Source organism: Toxotes jaculatrix, chromosome 6 (genome assembly GCF_017976425.1).
Source record: "Toxotes jaculatrix isolate fToxJac2 chromosome 6, fToxJac2.pri, whole genome shotgun sequence".
In the NCBI taxonomy this organism is placed as follows: Eukaryota; Metazoa; Chordata; class Actinopteri; family Toxotidae; genus Toxotes; species Toxotes jaculatrix.
The window spans coordinates 2679815-2702739 of record NC_054399.1 but is presented as its reverse complement, the minus strand read 5'-3'; the positions used below and the strand labels follow the sequence as shown (position 1 = coordinate 2702739).

General features: G+C 42.4%; 1 protein-coding gene across 2 annotated transcripts; it reads left to right on the top strand.

Moving 5' to 3' along the window:
* slc9a7 (solute carrier family 9 member 7) lies at positions 1-22642 on the top strand. Of its 2 annotated transcripts, XM_041039864.1 has the most exons (17): positions 1-540; positions 3311-3513; positions 3596-3673; positions 7575-7651; positions 7784-7896; positions 8013-8118; positions 8567-8708; positions 8825-8930; positions 9574-9662; positions 10437-10550; positions 10861-10972; positions 11057-11210; positions 13521-13583; positions 15621-15684; positions 16436-16518; positions 18232-18337; positions 21055-22642. In XM_041039864.1, the coding sequence occupies exons 1-17, from the start codon at positions 261-263 to the stop codon at positions 21316-21318; spliced, it is 2154 nt and encodes a 717-aa protein (XP_040895798.1). In that variant the 5' UTR covers positions 1-260; the 3' UTR covers positions 21319-22642. The 2 variants fall into 2 exon arrangements, with proteins under 2 accessions (XP_040895798.1, XP_040895799.1); XM_041039865.1 differs by lacking the exon at positions 13521-13583.
* Positions 22643-22925: the final 283 nt, after the last annotated feature.

Sequence of the window (22925 nt, the reverse complement as noted above, 5' to 3'; positions counted from 1 at the left end):
GAAATCGGCGGACTTGGTGGCTGCCTGAGCGACTGTGTGATTTGGTCTCCTCCACAAGGGCAGCGCAGTCTCACTCTGGAGCGGCTTCCTCGCCTTTTCACACCGCGCAGTGTACCTTTAAAAGGTTGAACTCGCCGGTCCACGGTCAACGAGCACCGGATCGCTTCCTCGCTCGGCTCAGCTGTGTGTACCTTCCAGCAGTGACATGGCATAGAGGCGCTGTGCTGTCAGCAGCAGCAGCAGCAGCAGCATCCTGCACCATGGACGCTCTCCGACAGCCGAAGCGGAGCGGAGTCTGCGCGGCGCTGGAGACGATGATGCCCGTCTGGATTTTACTGACCGCGGTGACAGGACTGAAAGCGGAGGACGGCGGAATGGAAGAACTTGCCACCGAGAAGGAGGCTGAGGAAAGTCACCGACAGGACAGCGTTAATTTGCTGACATTCATCTTACTGCTGACCTTAACCATTCTCACCATATGGCTCTTCAAGCACAGACGGGTCCGTTTCCTTCACGAAACCGGGCTGGCAATGATTTACGGTGAGGCTTAGAGGTTATATGTTGAACGCACAGACACACACACACACACACACACACACACACACACACACACACACACACACACACACACACACACACACTCAATCTCTCCCCCCTTAACAACTAAAATCAGCACCTTCCCGCAGGCTTTGCATGATTCAGTCTCCCCTGTGGTTGTGCAGCGGCTGCACAGGGACGATGAGCAGAGAAACCCGAAGACACTGAGATGATTAAAGTCTGAGCAAACGCACTGACTCGCCTCCGCATTTCCACCAGCTCACATTGCTCCTAATTGGCTGGGCCAGTGCTAATTTCTAGAAGGTGCTTTTGGCTGCTCAACCTTGTCTACTCTCCACTAGGCTGCTGCTTGTGCAGCTTTGTTTCTTTCTGACTGACCGGGATTCACCACCTTGACATATCTGAAGGCGCTGATACGTCTGTGGTGTCATAAATTAGATTACAGTGACCTTAATGCATTTTATGTTGCTGAATCTCCTGTGACGCCATTGTAATATTAAAAAAGATATCTTACTCAGTTGTTTTTATAGACTACTTGTAGAATAGCTTCCAGAAATGTCTTATGCTTTTTAAACATTTGTAATGTTTTTCCTTAACTGAGCTGGTAGGTAAACAAAATAGAAAATACATGGGTTGTATCTGCTGTATGTACTCACCCTCCAAATTAATTAGCTGTGCAGAGCGCAGTCAATTCAAGACTCTGACATAATCATTATTCATTTGGAGGAAAAAATGAGATTATACCTTGGTCTTTGATTGTTAAAGGCTGCGAAATTAGAAAATCAAAGAGGCTGAAAGATGAGTTTTTCCACATTCATCAGTCTGGAGGGTTGTTATCAGCTGGGGTCTGGATGTATTTCTGTGCCTGTGAGTTCATTACTTTTATTTGTACACGGACATCAGCATAAGCATGGGATGGACTAAAACAACATTTACTGTGTTCTGAATATAAGAAAATACGGAATGCTGTTTCACTCTGTGAAATCAGCAGAGATCAGTCCACTTTCCTAGCAGATAAATTCTGAGAGAAAACTCTTCAATCAACAAACCAAAGTCTGTGTTTATCATCTGAATTCAGGATCAAATGATGTGATCGGTCAGAAACCACTGCCTCAGTGTGTGCTGAAACCATTTCAGCAGTAATGCCTCAGAACTACATGAAGAATTTAGTAGTACAGCATCTGTATAGTGTTTTTCTTCATAGCTTATCAGAACGATTCCAGTCAGTGCTGCAAATGTCACTTATTAACCAGAGATCTCATGTGAAAAACACAGACTTTGATTTGTTTTGTTTTTATGTTTAAAAAGCAAACTGTTCTCAAATCTGGATCACGAGCTCCAGCGGGGAGTTATGACGGGAAACTGAGAGTAATGTTAGAGTTCAGATTTACTGTTTCCAGAGGTGGGAGCATAATTTTACTTTACACATACAGTATGTGTTTCATATGTATCAATGAGACAGGTTGAATTATTATTTACACCGTTCAGGCATAACATTATGACCACCTGCTTAACTTGATCAGCAATTTGAGCAACATTAGCTCATTGGCCCCCAGTGACCCTGTGCCCGGTTCACCACTGTTCCTTCCTTGAACCACTTTTGATAGACGCTGACCACTGCAGACCGGGAACACCCCGCAAGAGCTGCAGTTGTGGGGATGCTCTGACCGAGTCGTCCAGCCATCACAGTTTGGCCAAACCCATTTTTCCTGCTTCTAATATCAACGTTTAGGACAAAATGTTCACCTGCTGCCTGATATATCCCACCCACTAACCTGGCAGTGGTCATAATGTTATGCCCGATCGGTGTATATCTGTGCCAGGTTCAGAATCCATGCTTTTAGGAATATTGTTTTAGGTGGATTCAGTTTGATATTATGATGCTTAAACTTTGTGTTAGATCAGACTGTTTATATTTGTTGGACTGTCACCGATATAAAAGTGCTGCCAGGTGGAAACGTCACAACAGAGATTATCTGTATAAAGAGCAGGCTCTACAGAAAACCTTATTTTTTCAGGTGATGTATTCAGTTGGTCACTGTGGCTCAGGACAAATTAGTGATGCAGAAAACATTAATAAAAGTCTGTGGTGTCAGGTCAAAGGACAAAAAGACCCACATCTTATCAAATACCCATTGTCCTTTTAAGGGACTTCCTCATCCAAAAACACAAAACTTCCCACTTGTTGGAAAGAACCTAAAGTTTGTGACCACTTTAATCTGAGTATGTTTTTTTTTTTTTTTTTGCAAGAGGTTGAAACAATAGACGGTTTAGTTCTCATCTAATTTTCTAAGCCAGAGTGTGATGTGCGTAGTTTAACCCTCTGGTAGGTGAAATCAGTGAGTGCAGCGCTGGCAGCTTTGCTTTGCTCTGTCTCCTGCAGATAACTGCTGTCTGATCAGAGGATTTATGTTCTCTAACTGCCTGCCTCATTCCTTCCTTCCTGGCTTTTGCACTCCCCACAAGCTTCTGCTTACCATCTCCCCATTTTTCTTTCTTTGCTCTGCTGCTCTCTGTGTGTCACCGCCTGTTCCTGAAGGCTTTTAAAGCAGAAGAACCTGGAAAGTTATCTAGTGCTGAGAGATCCACTTATGTATCTTGGTGACATTTAGTGATGGATAATTGTAGATCCTTTGCTCCACATTAGCTGATTATTTGAAAAGGTTATACCCAGGAAAAAGTGGTTATTTAATTATTCTATTTTGTTTTTTTAAATCAAACTGTTGTCATCCCTCTTGTCTGGTTCTCTCAGGTTTGCTGGTAGGTGTGATTCTGCGATATGGCATCCCTGCCACCAGCTACCACAACAAGACCCCCCCGAGCTGCTCTCTGAAGGAAGGACCTGTTAGCACCCTGCTGCTCAATGTCAGCGGCAAGTTCTTTGAGTACACCCTCAAAGGGGAGATCAGCTCCCGAGAGATTCACAATGTGGAGCAGAACGATATGCTGCGCAAGGTAACAGAAAAAAAAATCTATAGATTAATTCTGTGTGTTAAATTTACCCTAATAATCCTTTCACTCCTTTTTTCTTTTCCAGGTGACATTTGATCCTGAAGTATTTTTCAACATATTGCTGCCTCCCATTATTTTCCATGCAGGCTACAGTCTAAAGAAGGTGAGATGTCGCACGTAAAACTAATTCTTGACTATTTCAGGGCTAAATTTGTATGATGCACCGTAACATGCGATAACGTTGCTCCAGGGCCGAGTCAACATATCTGCTGCCACGACCTGCTGGCTCGTTGGACAGGTGCTTTGCTAAGAAAAGCTGTCATTGGTCAGACTGTGAGAGCTTACAGTGTTTGCTGAGCACAAGTGGCCCTTTTGAGGGGAAGTCCGCAGCAGATGTCTTTCATTTCCTTTATAACATTTGTACAGGCAAACAAAAATGGCTGATGCTGGCAGTGTGCAGTTTCTGCTTTGTTTCATTTGGGGAACCTTCGGAGTAGCTCTGTGCTTTTCACTGTTAAAGTGAAAGCAGGTTGTGTATTTTATGCATGAGAACTGTAGGTAGTAGATCTCCAGCATGGGTGGTTTAGAGTCCCGATCTTAAAATAGTGGAGAGTAAAATGTGCTTAAACACGTGGGGACATCTGATCTATGTTGTCATTTTGAGGGAGTAACTCAGACTTATCCAAGTGGACAGGGATAGATGGTATCAAGGAGAAGTGAGGTGGGTGAGAGGAAACGGCCCCGTGCTTTACTACTGTGCAGAGCATCTTAATAAGGATCTGAACATGTGTTACACCGAGGTGGTAATTTGTTTTCTAGCCAAGCTAGTGGCACGGCTCTGGGGATAACAGTGTCAGTCTGTCGGTCCACCTCTTTGTTCCAGCAGCTATTTGATGGGTTGCCATGAAAGTATGTACAAACATTTACAGTCCCCCCTTAAGAGGATGAATCCTGCTGTCGTTGAAGATCCCCTGACTTTAATTCAGTTACATTTTTTATGACCAAATACCTGCAAACCTCATGACTTTACAGTCAGTGTCTGGTATGGCTTGTGTTTTGTGCTAATTAGCAGTGGTTAGCATGATAAAATGCTAAAGATGGTGAACATGGTCAGAATTATGCCTGTTAAACACTAGCATGTTAGCATTCTCACTGTGATCACGCTAGCATGTTTCTTTAGGAGCAATGTGAGCTGGTGGAAAGATGGTGGAGGCGCATCAGTGCATTTGTTCAGACTTTAATCATCTTGGTGTCTTCAGGTTTTCTGCTCATCACTCTCGTGCATGTAGCTAAGTGTTTGCATATTTTCTTGTCAAATGACTTAAATGATTGATCAATCATCAAAATTGTAGCCTAATGTTCGGCTAATTAATTAACTGGCCAACTATCAACCAGTTGTTTCAAACAAACAAACTTTTTCTCACTGTTAAATCTGTGCCATTCTGTGCCAAGTGCTAGCACTTCTTTTATAAAAGTACAAGACGCCTCAAGTTGGTTGTTCCAAAAAAAAAAAAAGTATTGACAGCCTTTTTTGTTTTTGTAGTGAAACTGGGATCCACAGTGGAATTTCCTGAGTCAAACACCAGACTTAATAGGAAGCAGGGGGTCACGTCAGTCTCAGAAATACACCGTTTTGAAAAGGACTGCACCAGAAGTATACTAGGAGGAGACTTTAACTCTGCGTTATGTCCAATGATCGACAGAAGTTAAATCAAAAAATGCTAAGGCTCGTTTAAGTATTAGTAATGACCTTTGACCTCTTAGATATATGGAGACATCATAACCCCTTTCAAGGCAGCATGCATTCCACCATCAGTCTCATCTGTCAGCACTGATTATATTTTTGTTTCCAGATGTCTCACTCATTCAGATATAGGCCATATTGCTCGTCCAGAACATGCTCCTGTAGCTTTTTTTCTATTTAACCTTTTGAGTGAATACATTGCTGCTAATGGATGAGAACTTTATTACATTTTGTGGCTTGCTCATATACAAGCCACAAAAAAAGAGCAAGGAGCAAAGCAACTTGAAATTGAAAAGAAAATAAGAAAACTAGATGAGGCTTAATATCTGGGTGTAAAGTAAATTTTGCCATACCAGAAATAATGGCCCGGGGCAACAGTGGGAACATTGAACCTGCATATGTTAAGCCTTTTTGCTGGGCTCCATCAGGATTTATGTACTTATGAATTAAAGCTACTCCCAAACTTAATCAGCTATATGCAGAAAACATTAATCCCTGGATAAAGAACCTCAAAGAAACCTTAACAGAATGAAGGAGCCTTCCTATATCAAAATTAACCTCATTAAGATGACAGGTTCTCCCAAAAATAATATATCCCACATATATGTTGTTTGTGATTTTCATATCAAACAATATTTAAGTTATCAATAAAGCAATGTCAGATTTGATTTGATAAGACATTACAGCTGAAAAATAACGAGGTGGTTGGGGTCTGCCAAACACAGAGGACTGTGTACTGTCCATACAAGCCAGAGTTCTTTCTTCCAGGGTGAATGAACAATCAGAATCTCTTTGGCTTGATATAGAGTCAGTGATCTGTAATCCTTTGTCTCTTGTGAACTTGCTGAGTAAACACCTGAATAATTTGCCACACGTCCCTAAGATCAACAGTCCTCTGATAAACAATGTGTTGTGGACATTAAGAAAAATATTCATCACCCACTTTATAACAGCGGTGGATTATGTGGAATTATCATCACAGAGCTCAGGACCAAATTTTACTCTTAGGCAAAGAGTGGTCATAAATAGAGTCTATGATCTCTCTGAGAACAGAGGGTTTAAAACGTTTGAATCTCTGAAAGCTTAGTATCACATATCAAATATGGATTTCTACAAATCAAACGCACATGGTTAAGAGCATCTTGGTGTACACTGCTCAGATGTGTGTCAGATAATAATGTCTGTGATAAGATCCTGATTTAAGGAGTTACAACAGAATTCAGATGTTCTGTAGGACGATGCATCAGTCATCAGTACAGTACAGAAATGTCTTAACAGGTGTCAGCAAATCCCCTTTTGTGTTTGCATGGAAAAGTCCCTGACTTTCCGACACAATATGCAGAAGTTCCTCGGTCTCTTTAATGTTGGCAGTGAAAGTCGTCATGGTGAAGTTTGGGGTTTTTCTGCAGGGCTGGAAGAAACCATTAGAATCTCATTAGAATCTCTGTGAGTCTAATGTAAGTCTTTGGGCAACAGTTGTAGTCACATGACGCAACTGGGAGAACTGAGCCTCTGGACCAAGAGAGAAATGTGAATTTCATTTTGTTTTCCACGTTATGTGAGTGCTGTGCCTTCTTCTCTCTTCAGTGGATCAGTTTTGTAACATTGTGTTTTGGCAAACTTACTAAAATAAAAATTTTTTTAAAGTTCTATTTAAGCAAAACTTTAACAGATGCAGAATGAAAACAGAAAGACGCCGTGTGTGGCTCTCTGTGTTTCTGTCCCTCTTGTCCATTCAGTTAATCCTGTGCTACAACAAAACACAGAACTGTAACTGATACACAAATGTCAGCATAATCAGCTGAGTGTCATCTAACTGAGCTGCCACAGAAGATCTGTCATGTGTTTCTGCAGCACAATTGTCAGAGCATTTTTCTTCCATTCTGTTGGAATCTTTCATGTTTGCTTCAGCTCAGGTTTCTCCTCCGACAGTCACTGAGGAAAAGGCACATTTCCTTCAGAAATTCAAATCAGCGTTTTTTGTATCTGCGTAGAGAGAGCTGAGGGAGCTCATGTTGGATCATCTGGAGAGGCCTTTGCTTTCTGTTTGTTTTACAACCAGTCAAACAGCTGAATTTGTGTTTGTGTTTCTGGTCCTGTTTGACAGGGAGTTACTCACCCACCCGTGGCTGTTACTGACCCGAAGCCTTTTTTACGTCCTTCTCTCTTAAAAGACTTTAGTTTTGTAAAAGGAAACTGAAGTATGGTCAGTTTGAGAATGTGTAGTTTCCTTGTACACATTGTTAAAATCTGCACATAAAATGTGTTTATTCCCTTTGCTTTGTGTTCCCTTTCCTTATTCTCCTTTTTCCTTTTCCAGAGACACTTCTTCAGGAATCTGGGCTCCATCATAACATATGCGTTTCTTGGCACTGCCATCTCATGTTTTGTTATTGGGTGAGCTTCAAATTTCTGCTTATGAAATGTCAGTTTGAAATCAGGAACTCAGTGGAAAGCAGTGTGATCAAACCCTCCTGTTGTGAGCATGTGTACCTTTTGTCCTCCTCTCCACTGGTCGTCCATCTCCAGAAATCTGATGTATGGCGTGGTCAAACTCATGCAAGTGGTGGGACAGCTGACTGACAAGTTCTACTACACTGACTGCCTTTTCTTTGGTGCTATCATCTCTGCCACAGACCCAGGTATGGTGACCACTCTTCAGAGAATTGAATGGAATACGTCCATCTATATGAAAATGATATGTTTGAATGATTGATTGATTGATTCTTGGCTTTCCTTTCTGTATTTCTGTGTGCAGTGACAGTGTTGGCCATTTTCAATGAGCTCCATGCAGACGGGGATCTCTACGCTCTGCTGTTTGGAGAAAGTGTTATGAATGATGCAGTTGCCATCGTGCTTTCCTCGTAAGTTGCATTATTGCTTTATCGGAGCCACAGTTGCAAACCTCAGACACCCTCCCTCCTGCTCTGCCAGACAAACATTTCTACCTGTGTGGTTTTCGAGCTGCTTTTCTCTGCCAGTGTTAAAATTCAATAGGGAAGTGTGAGACGGAGCAGAACCACTTTGCATTCCTCCTCCTCCTCCTCCTCCTCCTGACAGACAGACAGCACTCTGCCTCCCTCTGCTGGGAGATTTCCCATCTCCCCCTACTACAGATTTTTTATGACCAGTTTTTTTATTCCATTTTGTCAGTTATGAAAACAAATGAACAAATCATGAACAGATTATTTCCTGAAATGAGATATTTCCATAAACATAAGGAGGTAAATCCATTCGAAACATCGGTGGAAAATTGGTAAATTTCTGATAAATGCTGAAAGTAACTGCCACATTGTGTTTTCTGTGTTTCAGGTCCATTGTGGCTTATCAGCCCAGTGGAGCAAACACACACATGTTCGATGCCTCGGCCTTTTTCAAGTCTGTGGGGGTGTTCCTGGGTATTTTCAGCGGCTCCTTTGTTATGGGTGCAGCCACAGGAGTCGTCACTGCTCTCATATCCTTCTTTGGCACAAGCTTTGGCATGAAATGACAAAGTCTAATTTCAGGATTGACTTGTTTCTTGGTGCAGTACCTGTGTTACAGTGTTGTTCTTTAACTTCACTTCTCCACGTCACCAAGTTCACCAAGCTGCACTGCTTTCCGCTGCTGGAGACAGCCCTCTTCTTCCTCATGTCCTGGAGCACCTTCCTGCTAGCCGAGGCCTGTGGGTTCACAGGTGAGCTGTACCAGGGCACAGCTGAGGGGGAAGTGGCTGCAGTTTGTGACTGACTGCAGCCAGGATGCTGGTTGAAAAAAACCCAAAAAGGTTTATGCTCATGACTCCGGGCATACCTAAAAGCTGCAGCCTGGGGTGTGCAGGCAGTGTTAGTTTTCCCACATTATATGAAAAAATGCCCCTAAAAATGAATGTTGGACTTTTTATTGTAAGACCTTTTAGTAATATTTTAAAGAAGACTACTATTTCCAGATATCATGTACTATTGAAAACTGCACTTTACCTGACAGATCCTTTTAGCTCACTCACAAGTCATTGATTGTGTTGAATAACATAATTATATGCAGCTTAAACTAAGTGATGGTAAATCATCTTTAGAAGACTGAATCTGTCTGCTGTATAAATGAAATGTGGCAGTGACTTACATACAGATTACAGAGCAGATGTGCAGTAAATGAAATTAACAGATTATAGATTACACAGTCACAAACCATTAAGAGGACTGAAAATGACTGGTTTGGGAGTGGGTGAACCACCGTAACCAAATTACACAGCCTGTGACCTGTGACCTTTCTGATGGAGTCACTGTGTTAACCCCCTTAAATGTGTGTATGTGTGTGTGTGTGTGTGTGTTGTTCTACAGGCGTCGTGTCCGTTCTGTTCTGTGGCATCACGCAGGCTCACTACACCTACAACAACCTCTCTGAAGAGTCCACAAAGCGCACCAAGCAGGTAGCATCGGACCACTTCCTGCACATGTAGCCCCATTTTATTTTGGGCTGCTTTGAACCCCCTGATAGTACGAATCGGGTGCAAGGCCCCTGTGCCAGATGGCTCCGTGATCAGCCTGCTGTGACCTTAATCGGGGCTGTCTGAGGACATCCCTCCTGACACGACTGTTTAGTTTCCCAGAGGGGGTTCAGTCTTGAGGACAGGGTACAGATTAGCATGTAGACAACAGACAGTGTGACACATTTTGGATCAGCGCTCAGAGTATCCTAGCAGGCTCTTGGTATTCAGTTTCAAAGAAAGCAATGCATGCATAATGCAGTGCAGCGTTAAAGTATTTCACTTAGATTAAAACAAAAATGGTCATTTCAGTTCTGTTTCTCCTTCTCGGTGCTCTGGTTTGCATTTTCATTTGTCTCCATGTCAGCGTGTCTGTCCTTGTCTTATGCCTCCTGCTCAGAGCAACATAGATGCAGTGAGCTCTGTAATCATCATGGCAGCCAGAGACTCTGCTGCTCTGTCAGCCTGGGAGAGAAAAGAAAAAACAACTCCCAAAGCTTTTCCGGATGCTGAGGGAATAGATGAGACGCTTAGCCCAGAGAAGCAGGCAGACAAGTTATTTTTAAGAGATGCAGTGTGAGAAAATTTCTGTGAAATTCCCTTTCTGAACCCGAATCTTTAAAGCTTCTTGTGGATTTTTTTTTATTTTCTTTCTTGCTGTGTGTACTCATACATTTTTAAATTCAAACCATGATGCGTATTATATGTTCTTTGCAGCTCTTTGAGGTCCTTCACTTCCTAGCTGAGAATTTCATCTTCTCCTACATGGGCTTGGCTCTGTTCACCTTCCAGAATCACATTTTCAGCCCTATTTTCATCATTGGGGCCTTTGTATCCTTTTGGTGTACGAGTATGAATCTTTCTGATTTTTCCACAGCTGCAGGAGCAGGCTGTAGTTAATGCCTTGGAGAGTGCTGTGATGTCCCTGCAGACAGGCCATAGCTGACCCCAGATGAATGTAGCCCTTCAGTCCAAAGTCAACTTGTGGAGAATTTTTGTGCTATTTCATATCATTCGTTTAAGATTTTACTGCTTCTCTATGAAGTTGACTTTCATCTGTTACATGGTTCAGGACACCCTGCTCCCTGAATCTCTCCAGCCTTAAATTGTTCAGTCAAAAGCTTCTTGACCTGCCTGTCAGACTGCCATATTCATCGGAAGAGCTTTCAACATTTATCCACTGTCCTTCCTCCTCAACCTCGGTCGAAGGCACAAGATCAAAGGAAACTTCCAGCATATGATGATGTTTGCAGGTATGAAAAAGCTCCATCAGTTTTTATTTCTCTCTCTTTGAGTTAGACTGAATGTTTTTTTTTTTTGGATGTGATCCTGTGCAGGTCTGCGAGGCGCGATGGCGTTCGCCTTGGCCATCCGTGATACAGCCACCTATGCCCGGCAGATGATGTTCACCACCACGTTGCTCATTGTGTTCTTCACTGTGTGGGTGTTTGGTGGAGGAACCACGCCCATGCTGTCCTGGCTTCACATCAGGTAAAATCACGTTTTTGTGCCCTAGAATAAAATCTGCCAAACAATTAAACATCCCCTTTACATTTGGATAAAGATGCAAGTCCTCATAACTAAAGATTTTTCAATTATGAAAGAAGAAATTCAGAACTTTTCAAAAACATATAAAATGAAGCCATTACAACTTTTCAGTCTGTCACAGAGATGTTTTTTTAAACATCACTGCTTTTTTAGTTACTGTTTTCTCTCACAGCAGTAATACCTCATCTGTTAACATTATTAAATTTGCCTCGTCCCATGCGGTGGCTCTGTCCAGGAGATGGAGCTAGAGTTCTCCACTGCTGCTGACTTTCCATCCCACAGTTTTACTTCAAGCTTTTAAGTAACTGGGGCTTTTGTTGAGTTGCTGAAGAAATCCCTGTATTTTCTATTACAGGAAGTACGATGGGTTGTTTAATCTGAGGTTTAACACTTGAACTCCTAAAATCCAGAGTGATACTGAATCCAGTTATACCAGCTCTGTATCACCAGGCTGCAGCAGCATAGACGTTATTAGTGGTAGAACTGGTTTTGACTGCTATCTGTCTGTTTGGAGCCCAGCCTCACTGATTTTTGTATGACCATGATGCACTGGGAGCTTCCATTTGTCGTGATAAAGCGGATTATGGGTTGGTGGTGGTGTGTGTGACAGCGTGTGTGTGTGTGTGTGTGTGTGACAGCGTGTGTGTGTGACAGCGTGTGACAGAGTGAACAGACCCTGTTTAATATGGGTAATGCCTCCTCGGACCGAGCTGAAACTATTGTGTTTGGCGGAGGTTTAGAGCACTGCCAAAATCTTCCCATGAACTCGTCGCCATGGTGACGGGGACATGTGGTGCATGGCAGGCGGAAATCAGCGGTGCTCCTCTGTGATGCTGGTATCATCCTCTGTATATGTGCATAAATTTACACATTTTTACACTTAATGGAGAAACACTTTCAAAGCGCTGAGGAACAGTAGGACATCATATCGCAGAGGACACTGAAAAAGTGTTATTCTGTGTCTGGCATTAAATTGTATGCAGCATGTAAAATTTATTTTAGCACTGAAGATTAAATTTCCGAGAAGTCATTGACTGTTTTTATGACACAATCCTCTGTGGCTGTGGAGTGAAAATGAAGCAGCCCTGGTGAGGCAGTGGCGCGGTGAGCAGGATGTGATGAGGACTAGCGCTGGGATAGCAAACGTCTGGTGTCTGGTGGAGACGCTGCTGGTCTCTGTTATTGGGTTTTGATTGATTGGACTGTAAGCCGGCAGGTGTGCAGCTCATCACTGATCCACAGCACTGCAGCCCCTGAGAGAGAAAGAGATTATGGTAGAGCCTTACTGTATGAACTAGTAAAGGACGCCTCTCACAGGTTTTCTAGCACACTTAAATTTCCCAAAATGCTTGAAGCTGAAAATTTGCAGCAAGCTTGAATGGCAGTTGCAGTGAAAGTGCTGAAAGCAGCAGAAATACTAAGGAGGGAAGCTGAGCTCAGATGGCTATGGCCATTCTGTTGCTGTAGCTTTGACTGCAGCTATTGTGGCTGTAAAATTAGCTAAGGCTGTGATTGCACATGTGGACGTTACACTGTCCACGACAGAGCACTGTACACAGGCCAGTGTATTTGAACCCGATGCTTCTATCAGATATGACAGATGTGTTCTAAGTTCACCCCAGCATTCCAGGAACAGCTTCGCCTCAGCCATACAAGTCACTTCACATTTGGCATGTAACCAAGGTTAGTAAGCATTACACCTTAAAAACACAGCCTCGCTGATGAAAACAGCCAGAAAGCAGTTGAAGTTGAGTTCTAGTTATTTTATCCAGTTTTTTTATAAAGTGTTTGCCTGAACATCTGCTGATCTCTGGGGATTAGTGCATGTCCCCAAAACAGAGGATCATATTTGGCCAGTTTCTGCTGCCAGTTTGTCACTGTTATCTGCTTAAACTCGCATTTATGTTCAGTCCTCCAATAAGCTGACACTGACTGCAGCATACCTTTTTGACGATGGGTGATATTCCTTTATCTAACGTGTGACATGCAAGCAACTTGAATAATAAAAAAAATCACATGTAATCCTTCTCTGTGTCTGGTGATAAGATCAAACGTGAAAGTTCGGGGATTTGTGTTACTGTACAGTTACTCTCATGGTTATCTAACATACAAGAGGGGTGTTTTGTTTTTGTTTTTTGTTTTTTTACATATAGAGCAAATTCCACTTAAAAAAACAGCTAAATATACCACCTTATACTTTCTCTGTAACTTTAATGTGCTTAATACTGAGTGTATATTTTTATGATGTGACAGAGTTGGGGACAGCAAAGCACTGCAGGAACAGCGACGTCAGCATGGAAAGTGGGAGTACTTCAGGTGCTGTATCTGAATGTGTGCAAACTCTTTGACAGTAAGCGGTGTTGGGAAAGCGTGCGGTTGCTTCAGACGGGAATCTTTCAGGTCACAGTTTACTTCTGTTTTACTGGTGGAGGGTAGTATTATGCATCCTATTTTGGGCCAGGGGAAAAATGAGACTCTCATAAACATATTTTTTCGTGACTTAAGTTGGATGTTTGATGTCAGAATAAAATTAAACTAATTGAATTCATGTGTCAAAGTATTTTAGAAAGTGAGTCTGAAAGCCACTGAGCTCAGCTCTGGTGGAGGCGCTGCAGCTGAGCTACTGTAGCATGATCGAGGGCTTTACTCAGTGTTTTCTCTGGATGATGTGAAAACCTAGGTCTGTTTTTCTGTTGTCTCTCTGTTGACTGTCCTCAAGTTTTAACACAGTGTTGTGAAGAACAAACTCACCCACTTTGTTCCCCAAAAGCAGCTCAACAAATATGCAAACTGAAATGACCTGTAATATTTGTAATGAAAGAAGTTAATAAGCAGAAAGAGAGCTGCACTGTCACAGTGGTTCCTCCATTCTTACTCTGTTCAGGATTACACGTCCTCCCTAGACGACAGGAATCCCGCTAAAGATATTGCTTGTGAAGAATATTTGATGGATTTAAGGAAAGGAGCGGATGTTTTCAGGATTAGGATTAAAGGTTAGTGGGTGAAATGAAGCCAGTGGAGCACACTCTGTGTGTGTATATGAACACATCATCAGCCTATACTGTTTCTCATCAGAGGAAATGTGTTCAGGACTGTGCTTATCTCTTCTTTGCTGGACGCACAGAATTGCATTGAATGTGTGGAGTCATGGAAAAGTCTAAAGATAACTACACACATTAGCTGAGCCTCCTACTGTACAGTGTCAGTTGTAGTTTCAGATGTTTCCATGAAAGGCTACGCATTTCCCTTGGCCTCTGTCCACAAGGATTAGACTCAGCTGCTCTGGCACTTACGTGAATTAAAAGTGCCCCTTTAAAATCTGCTGGTGTTCAGTTTAATCCTTCTCTCTTGGTGAGAGACTCCAGGGGGAAATTATTGATGACATACTATGGAGACTGAAAATATGTGCTGCATTATCATTAATGAAATGTGCTGTAATTTCTAGTTAGATTGGAAGATTGATACCACTCTTTCTATCTGGTTAGCTTAGTTTAGCATAAAGACCGGACATACAGGGAAACAGCTAGAAAGTGACTGCCAAGAAATAGTCTGGTGGATAATCCCCCATAATACCACAAATTGTTGTCTCTACACTTTGGTTTTTGCACAGATTAAACAAATGTTAGTGAGCTTTTGGAGTTCTGGCAGGCAGATTGTTTTTACCTTCAGACAGATCCAGGCTAGCTGTTTCCGGTCGCTATGCTAAATTAAGCTAAGTCTTGGCAAGAAAGTGAAAAACGCGAAATGTAAATTTTTTTCCATTTATGATAAAATGGTACACGCTAAAAAACTGCTTCTCTATGAAACTTTATTTAGGCTACGAATTAACCCCAGAGAGATGGGTGTTGTTTTGACCAAGTGTTAGCATAATTTTCAAATCATTGCTGGGTTATGTCCAAAATAAAATATGGTGTAGTTATAATAATATACTTTGGCTGTTTTTAAACTTAAATGTCTCTGTTTGTTACTGATTGTTAATAATAATGCTGTATTGGTAGAAAATGGGTCAGTTTTGAAAAGCACAGACACATATAACTAGCTCAGTCACATGATTTTTAGTTCTGGCACATTGAGCAGTCACGTGGGGAGGGGGTTGACTTCATGGTGATTTTCCATGTCAATAATAATCTATTCTGTTTATAAGGCTGTGGTTTTGTGTTTTGAGTCTTGAGGTAAAACAGTGTTTCAAATCTCTCCATCGTTTTATTTACGCTGAATTATATAAACTGTATGTTATCTTTCAGCTTCTCACGGATCATCTGCAGCATTTTCGGTATAATTTGGTCACTTCAGAGTTAAATAGCATGTTTCTGAACTGTTAAATTTTCTTTCTGCTTTCCTCATGTGTTGTAGGGTTGGTGTGGACCCAGACCAAGACCTGCAGCCCTGTGGAGACAGCTTCCAGGTCTTACAGGGGGTGAGGATCCCACTCAGACTCATGCAGTGTTTATTTACGTTGTCAGTGGTGCTTTCACTGCAGAAATGGTTCTACTTCTGCAATTTTCAATTTTGGAGCACAGTCAGCATCTAAATGGTTCGGTTTGTCAGGGGCGGAGGAAGTTCCTAAACAAGACAATGAAAGCAGAACAGTTCCATTAGTTGTAGTCACCAGTGTGCTCTCACATACTTTATGTTATTTTTATGATGATGGGTAACTTTTACAGAGACATTGTTGGTTGAATCTGTCCCATGTAGTTTAATATTAACAGACCAATGTAAGCCTGGGATTACATCTGTGGAAGCCGGAGGCAGAATGTGACATCAGTAGCTGCTCTGATCTGATTGTTATGGACTTATTGTAATATTTAAGCACTGTAACGACCTCTCGGGCTCGTGGTTAGCATCATTCTGAAGCCACAAGCCAGGATTTTTCAGTGCGACAGTTGTAAAATGTATTAAACCTACTTGAATTATGAATATAAACTGTACAGAATTCTGTTGAAACAATCAATGAACATGAAATTGGAGTAAGTTTACAAATTATATGCAAATTAGTTAAATCAGACTAGCTGGACGTGAATTAACGGGATAATTTTAGCCTGATAACAACATGTTAGCTTGGATTTATTAAGCTACATTTAACGAACTGGATGCTCCTGGATCCATGTGTGTTTATGCAGCAAATCTAGAAGATGAGATTGTGACTGTTTTCTCTTGTGTTTCTCTAGGATGGCGCTCAGGCTGAAGGACAGAGTAAAACCAAACAGGAGAGTGCGTGGCTCTTCAGACTGTGGTACACCTTTGATCACAAGTATCCTTTCTGTGCTCTGCTTTACAGAACCAAAGAAAGTATGTGTATCATTTGCTTTGAGGCCACAGATCAGAACTAGCACAGCTCTTTGACGTAATATCAGGTCCCATATCCAGTCAGGATGATTGTCAAGGGCCTATTTGCTCTTTGTACCCTGTGGAAACCATCAAAGGCACTGTCACAATTGTTGTCTTTATTGGATCGTCCAAATAAGATCACAGTAGCATACATGAATCCACAAAGTGTTTCCCATCCCTGCTCACTCTGGCTACACAAACAGACCTCAGTAAATGTGTTTGGCAGCTCATCCTCCCAGTTCCTCCCTCCTTCCTCTCTGCTGAACAGTTGCCTCCCCAGGTGGCTGATTGTGTATCTGCCTTTGACTGGAGCAGCTGTGTTTTACAGTGTAGACCGTCTCCCTGGTGACACGTGCTAAATGCAGCTGAAGTGAGCTGGCTGGATGTGTCTCAGGTTCCAGCACTGCAGAGGTTCAGATTCACATACATGAAGCAGGGTTTTGGTGTGTGGTATTCAGTGACTTTTTTAGGTAGCAAACTTTGCAAATGACTCAACGACTGAGTTTGATTTCTGTTGAATCGTACATGTTCTGACAGGGAGCAGACTGCCCCTCCCTAAAGGGACCTGAGACCTGACCAGTTGAACAGGGTATTGGGTTTTCCCAGAGTGCAATACAGCCTGACTAATTACAAACAAGAGGCACGGGAGCCTGCTGGTTCGCTCTCTGCATCACAAACTTACTTTTCCCTCAGCTACTCACAGAATCCTGTGCAGATTTAAACTCCTGCCGGCAAACACCCCCCACGTTATCAAACCATACAGTAATTCATCATTTGCAATGTGTTTGTGTTGGATTTACTGCAGGAAGAGAAGGAAACTTGTAGAAAATGATTTACCATGAGGCCTGTTTTTATCCAAATACATACAGCTGGTTTAAAGTGTTTTATATCGGAATTAACTTGTGTAAACTGAGTTTTATCAGATATTTGACTACCGCTTTCTATTACGTAACCCTTATCAATGATTAATAAGCTATAACTAATAAATTATTCATCACAGTTTTATATATCAGCCATAAATATAAACTACTCGTGGGTTGCTGGATTGAGGAAAATCCTCCTTCTGCATCACACTTGTTTTGTCTTTTTAGCACTCACCTTCTGGAAGATGGCTGCAGGACATCTGGATCAGTCCATTTATAAACAGATTATTAACGTTTTCAGCTGCAGGCTTTTGGACTGCTTATTGGACAGTGAGACTTTTTATTAAGACATCAAGTAACAAATGTTATCAGGTCATTAATAAAGGGCAATGTCTCTAATTTATGAATAAACCATAAATTCTGCAGTTACAGATGTTCAGAAAATATTTTGTCCAGATGTCCTGCAGCACTTCTTCAGGAGGTAGGTGGTGAGTTGGTCTTTCTGGTGAATTAAAGAGCGAGCTAAAAAGACAAGTGTCACACTGGAGGAGGAATTTTCACCACCAGGAAACCTAAACGTTGTTCTTATTAAAGGTGTATAAATGATCTATCAAGCATTAGTAAATGATTTATTAACCACTGACAAAGCAGTTACAGCTTATTAGTCCTTTATAAGAGGTGCCTTATTAGAAAGTAGTACAGATCTGGCATATTAACTCCACTCTGCTCACTGTTAATAATCAATGAGGTCATTCTCCTTAATAACTGTCCAGTTACCTGAAGCCCATTCTGACACACAGCGGTCCACCTCTCACCTCCACCCTGCCCAGCTACTGTGGGCCGCTGGCGAGCTGTCTGACCAGCCCTCAGGCGTACGAGGTCAGTGTCCACATGCATTTTCTGAACAGTAGGCGTGCAGCAAACAAACAGTGACACTCCTACATGACCAGTGATCTGTAAGGAAGTCCATGTTCACTCTGCAGAAACTGTAGAAAATCCATTCACTGCATGTTGCTGTAGAGAATCGTTCTAAAAAGGGCAGAGACACTTAATCGCTCTCTTGATGAAAATCAGATGAGAAAACAAACTGTTACGACTCTGACTTATGTTCCCTGAAGGAGAGAAACGAGGTACAACCCATAAAGTCTGGGATATCACGTCCTGTGTGGCCTGACTGAAGACACTTCCTTTCATGCCTTGAGGCAGATGACCTGTGACGGTGTGTGTGAGGCCCCACCTGACGCTCATCCCTCAGTTTGACAGCCGCTCTTTTCAGAGCCCTGCTGCGCAGCGGGACAATAAAGTGTTGTACCTTGTTTCTCTCCCTCCGGGAACAGAAGTTACAGTCATAACAGTTTGTTCTCTTTCAGTTGATTCAGCCGGTGCAACACATAAAGTATGGGACATGTCTTCATGCCCCTCAGAGCAGCCACCAAACCAGAGTCTTAGCTTCTTATTTAGCATACAGACATGAGAGTGGTAGCTCTCATCTTCTCATGAGACACCTGGTAAGAAAGTGAATAAGCATGTTCTGAGACAGTCAAATGAAAAAGGAATTTTCCAAGTTCTAACCCTGTGTCTCTGTGCTGATTGTTCATTTGTTTGTTGTTGCATGTTAATGTGTCAGATAATGATTTTGGGGTATTTCGAGTATCAGAGTACCTCTGTTTAATCTTCAACTCAGGGTCCAATACATTCATCCAGCAAACTGGATTTGGGGTGTCTGCCTAACCGTGTCCATCGTATGACACCACACATCACCGTTAGCTTGTGGCAAAAACTTTGTTCACATTTCCAAAGAATGTGGTGAAAATATTTTTCTATAACCGAAGCGTTCGGTAAAATGACTCAACAGTGGCAGTTTTTCTTTTCTTTCTCGTGTTTGAACCTGAGCCCGGCGCTTCAGGACGGCTCACTGTGAATACTGAGGGCTTTTTCTCTTGGGAGAACTGTAATATCGTCAGGATATTCTCAGTGCCCTGCCAGTAAGCACACAAAGCGCTGAGGCCTTCAGCAAGGGAGAAAATGGATGGTCAAGAAACCTTTTTGCATTCAGACCTCACAAAAGGCCTTTTCAGCACCACGGCCATGATGATCACTGTTCTGAAAGACACTGCGCTCTGATATTTTATACACAAGAGCACCCATTGTGGGGACGGTCACACTTGGATTCACTCTGCCAAATTCTCCTTTTCATCCCATGTGAAATACTTTCACGTGGAGACTTTTTGCTATTACACTGTCCTTCCTCAGTAACCCACAGAGCCTGTCACAGTGGGGTTACAAAATCTAAATTGCATTTCCTCACTGCAAAGTAGAAATACTTTGTTTTTCATGTAAATTGAACTCTCTGAGTGTTAAGTTCTGTCTGCAAATGTTTTCCTCTTCTGGTGCGTTGCTGCTGGTGTGCCAGCCGAGGGCCTGCCTGCCAGGCGAGCCATGAATTCAGATGGTTGTTCATATTATCAAGTCCAGTGCTTTCTGTTGCCAAGTGGGAAGAAACAGGATTAAATAAAGGCCTGCGCTCGGTTCCTCTTTGGTTATTGATGTGAAAGATTTTTGGTTCCCTTTGACCTCAGATTATAAAACAACTACAAAAGACATAAATGTTCAAAAACAGAAAACAGATGTTTACTTTGGTTTTCTAAAAAACGGGAACCGTAGTTTTTAGGAAACGTTACTCAAACAAGAGTAAATAGTGTGTGTGTGTGTGTGTGTTCATGGTGATGTGTTGTTAGGCTCTGAACAGCAGTGGAGCTGGATGGCACAAAAGAATAAGCTATATCAGGTTTTGGATACACATTCAATATTTGTTAGGATCAATACATTTTGACTTTTTTTTCATGGGATTTTATAATAAACAAAATCTAGAACGTCGTCAAACTTAATTTCGTACTTCATTTCTTCTGAGAGCTTATTTTCATAGACATGCCGTCATTCACGTCTCCTTTCCCCCTTTTTGTCTTTATTTTATTAAGCTGTTTTTCCTGGCGTCTTGGTAATCATTTAAAATAAGTTAAATATATTTATTTGAACTTGTTCTTTATATAAGTGTAATGAGCATGTAACCATGCCCTCTTTAACAACATAAAATGACTGATGAATTCACGGGGAGACTTTTTTTTCCCCCCTCCCAGATAATTGTCGGAGAGAGAACGAGTTATGGGGTTATGTAATGTTCTTTTTATTTTTTTTGGATCCCTTCATCTGAGTAATCCTGTGCTGACCCAATGTTAACTCATCCTGTTCTCCCCGGGGACATGGAGGGACTATTGATTGTCAGTCAGTCAATCGGAGCTGTGAGAACCTTATGCTTCAGTTCACTGTGCGGTTGCATGTTCAGCCTTTGGTGTCCTGTGAGTTTTTTTTTTCCAGCTGTGGTTTAATCCAGTTGCTGCAGTACAGGCCACTAAGTGAAAGTCTCCTCCCTCCCCTTCTGTAAATCCATAGTGTCCCTTATGAGCCTTTGCCCTGTTAGTGTCAGTCTGTTCATCTGTCCACACCACATGTGCTCGCACTGTGTCCTGCGTCTGTGTGTGTCACTCCCATGTGTAACCCACCCCTCCCCTCATGTTCCGCTGTGGATATGTTTTCAGAACCACGAGCAGCTGAGGGACCACGACTCTGACCTCATCCATAATGACGGTGACCTGACCTACACGTTCGGTGACACCGCCATCACGGCCAACGGTGCTTCTGGCGGCGGGGGCGACAGCGCTGGAGGGTCAGGCTGGAGCGTGAATGGAAAACGGAGCGGCAGCACGTCAGAGGAGGCACTCGAGCGTGAGCTGGACTCCCGCGAGCAGGAGCTGCTGAGCCGCGGCACACGCCTGGTTTTCCCCATTGAGGATCATGTGTGACCCTCCCTTCCTCCCCGCCCGCACCGCCAACCTCCCTGACCTGACCCCGAGACTGCCTCGCCCCCAGCTCTCTCCACGTCCTGTGGGCAGAGCGTCTCGTCCTTCAGAGATAAGACAAAGTGGAGATTGTGGGAGTAGACAAGAGGGGAGGGCTCAGAGCGACTCTGAGCTCCCTCCGGGCCTAGGAGTAGAGCTCAAAGACCATTTCATCCTCATTACAGAGATGGAGTTTACTCTTCAGGAGCCGTGTGTCCTCAAGAGCGTCGGAAGAGAAATTCTCAGTGCTGTTATACTGTGATTCATTTAACTGACGGTTTCCTCTGCAGAAACAGGAAGGAATCCTCTATGCAGCACGTGGGGATGAAATATACCCATGCAAGATTGAATCTGCACTTTTTAAAACACGTGACATTTTATGTGTTCAGCCAAAGTGGAAAAGAAGTATTTAAAAAAAGAAAAAAAAGAAAAATATTGCCTGGCAGCACTCTCTCGCTCTACGATCAGTCAGCACTGAGAGAATGCCTCGTGGCTTCTTTGTAGCTGCACCCCGTGTAGATGCTGCACACAGGCTACGCTAACCAAAAGCTAATAGTTCTTAGATGAAACAGGAGTTCTCTGGTGAAGGCGTCCCATTAATCCCATGCTGCTAATTCCCACTCAGAAGCAGCCGCCGCAGCCTGTCATGGGTGAAGTAACCGGGGTGAAGAAAGCATGTAAATAAGCGACAATGCTGAGCTTTGTTCCTTTTTTTAGTGGAGCTGCTCCTTTCAGCATCACATCACATGACTGTTACAAACAGCATCTGTGCATCTTGTCTCTCAGTTGGCCTGGATCTTTTTTTTTTTTTTTTGTGTAGTCGACTAGCTGTCACAACAACAGTGTGAGGTGTTTTGATGCTCATAATGTCGTGTAATGAGATCAAACCGTATCTAATGCAGTTAAAGGGCGATTTCAACATTATAAAATGAAGGACAGGCTTTCATCATAATTTAGAAAATGATATATTTGTCCGCTGATTTTTGACATTTAAAATGAGCAGATGCATCTGCAAATTCTTTCCACTGGCAGTTAGTCTGCGGATGGTTTTGTGACGGTCAGTTATTAATGTTAGATTAATCAACTGACTGATCAGTTCGTTTTTTAATCATTTCATCTCTGCACTTAAACTAAATTCAGTCCCTGCAGGAGCATCAGCATGCAGCACATCAGAAGAAAGACAGGACGGTACAGCAGCTCTTCAAACTCTGCCCTAAACCAGGTTTTACCTGTGGACTTTATACTTACAGGTTCAGATTTTCAAAGTTCATTAATTTTCAGACAACTTGACATTAAATAACAAAACAAAACAAAACAACAACAAAACAAACAAAAAAAAAACACTGATACCAAACAGTGACAACCAGAGAAGCAGAGGAAGTTTTATCTTTTACCTTCATCAGCTGTGTGTTTACTTATAAACAACGTTGTCTGTGGGTCGACACATTTCACATTTAAACAGAATGATGAGCCGAGTTGGTCTCATGAATCACAGTCAAGTCATTTATGTTTTTCTTTTCTTTTTTTTAAATCAAGTCTCACAGATTTCAGTTTGTGTTGCATATTATTAG

What these genes read in the sequence shown, in the direction of transcription:
- slc9a7 (XM_041039864.1), top strand. Translation starts at nt 261, where the DNA reads ATGGACGCTCTCCGACAGCCGAAGCGGAGCGGAGTCTGCGCGGCGCTG. An exon ending in CAGGCTACAGTCTAAAGAAG is followed by an intron (nt 3,674 to 7,574) that starts GTGAGATGTCGC and finishes TTCCTTTTCCAG; the next exon opens with AGACACTTCTTCAGGAATCT. An exon ending in TTTTCATCATTGGGGCCTTT is followed by an intron (nt 10,551 to 10,860) that starts GTATCCTTTTGG and finishes CCTGCCTGTCAG; the next exon opens with ACTGCCATATTCATCGGAAG.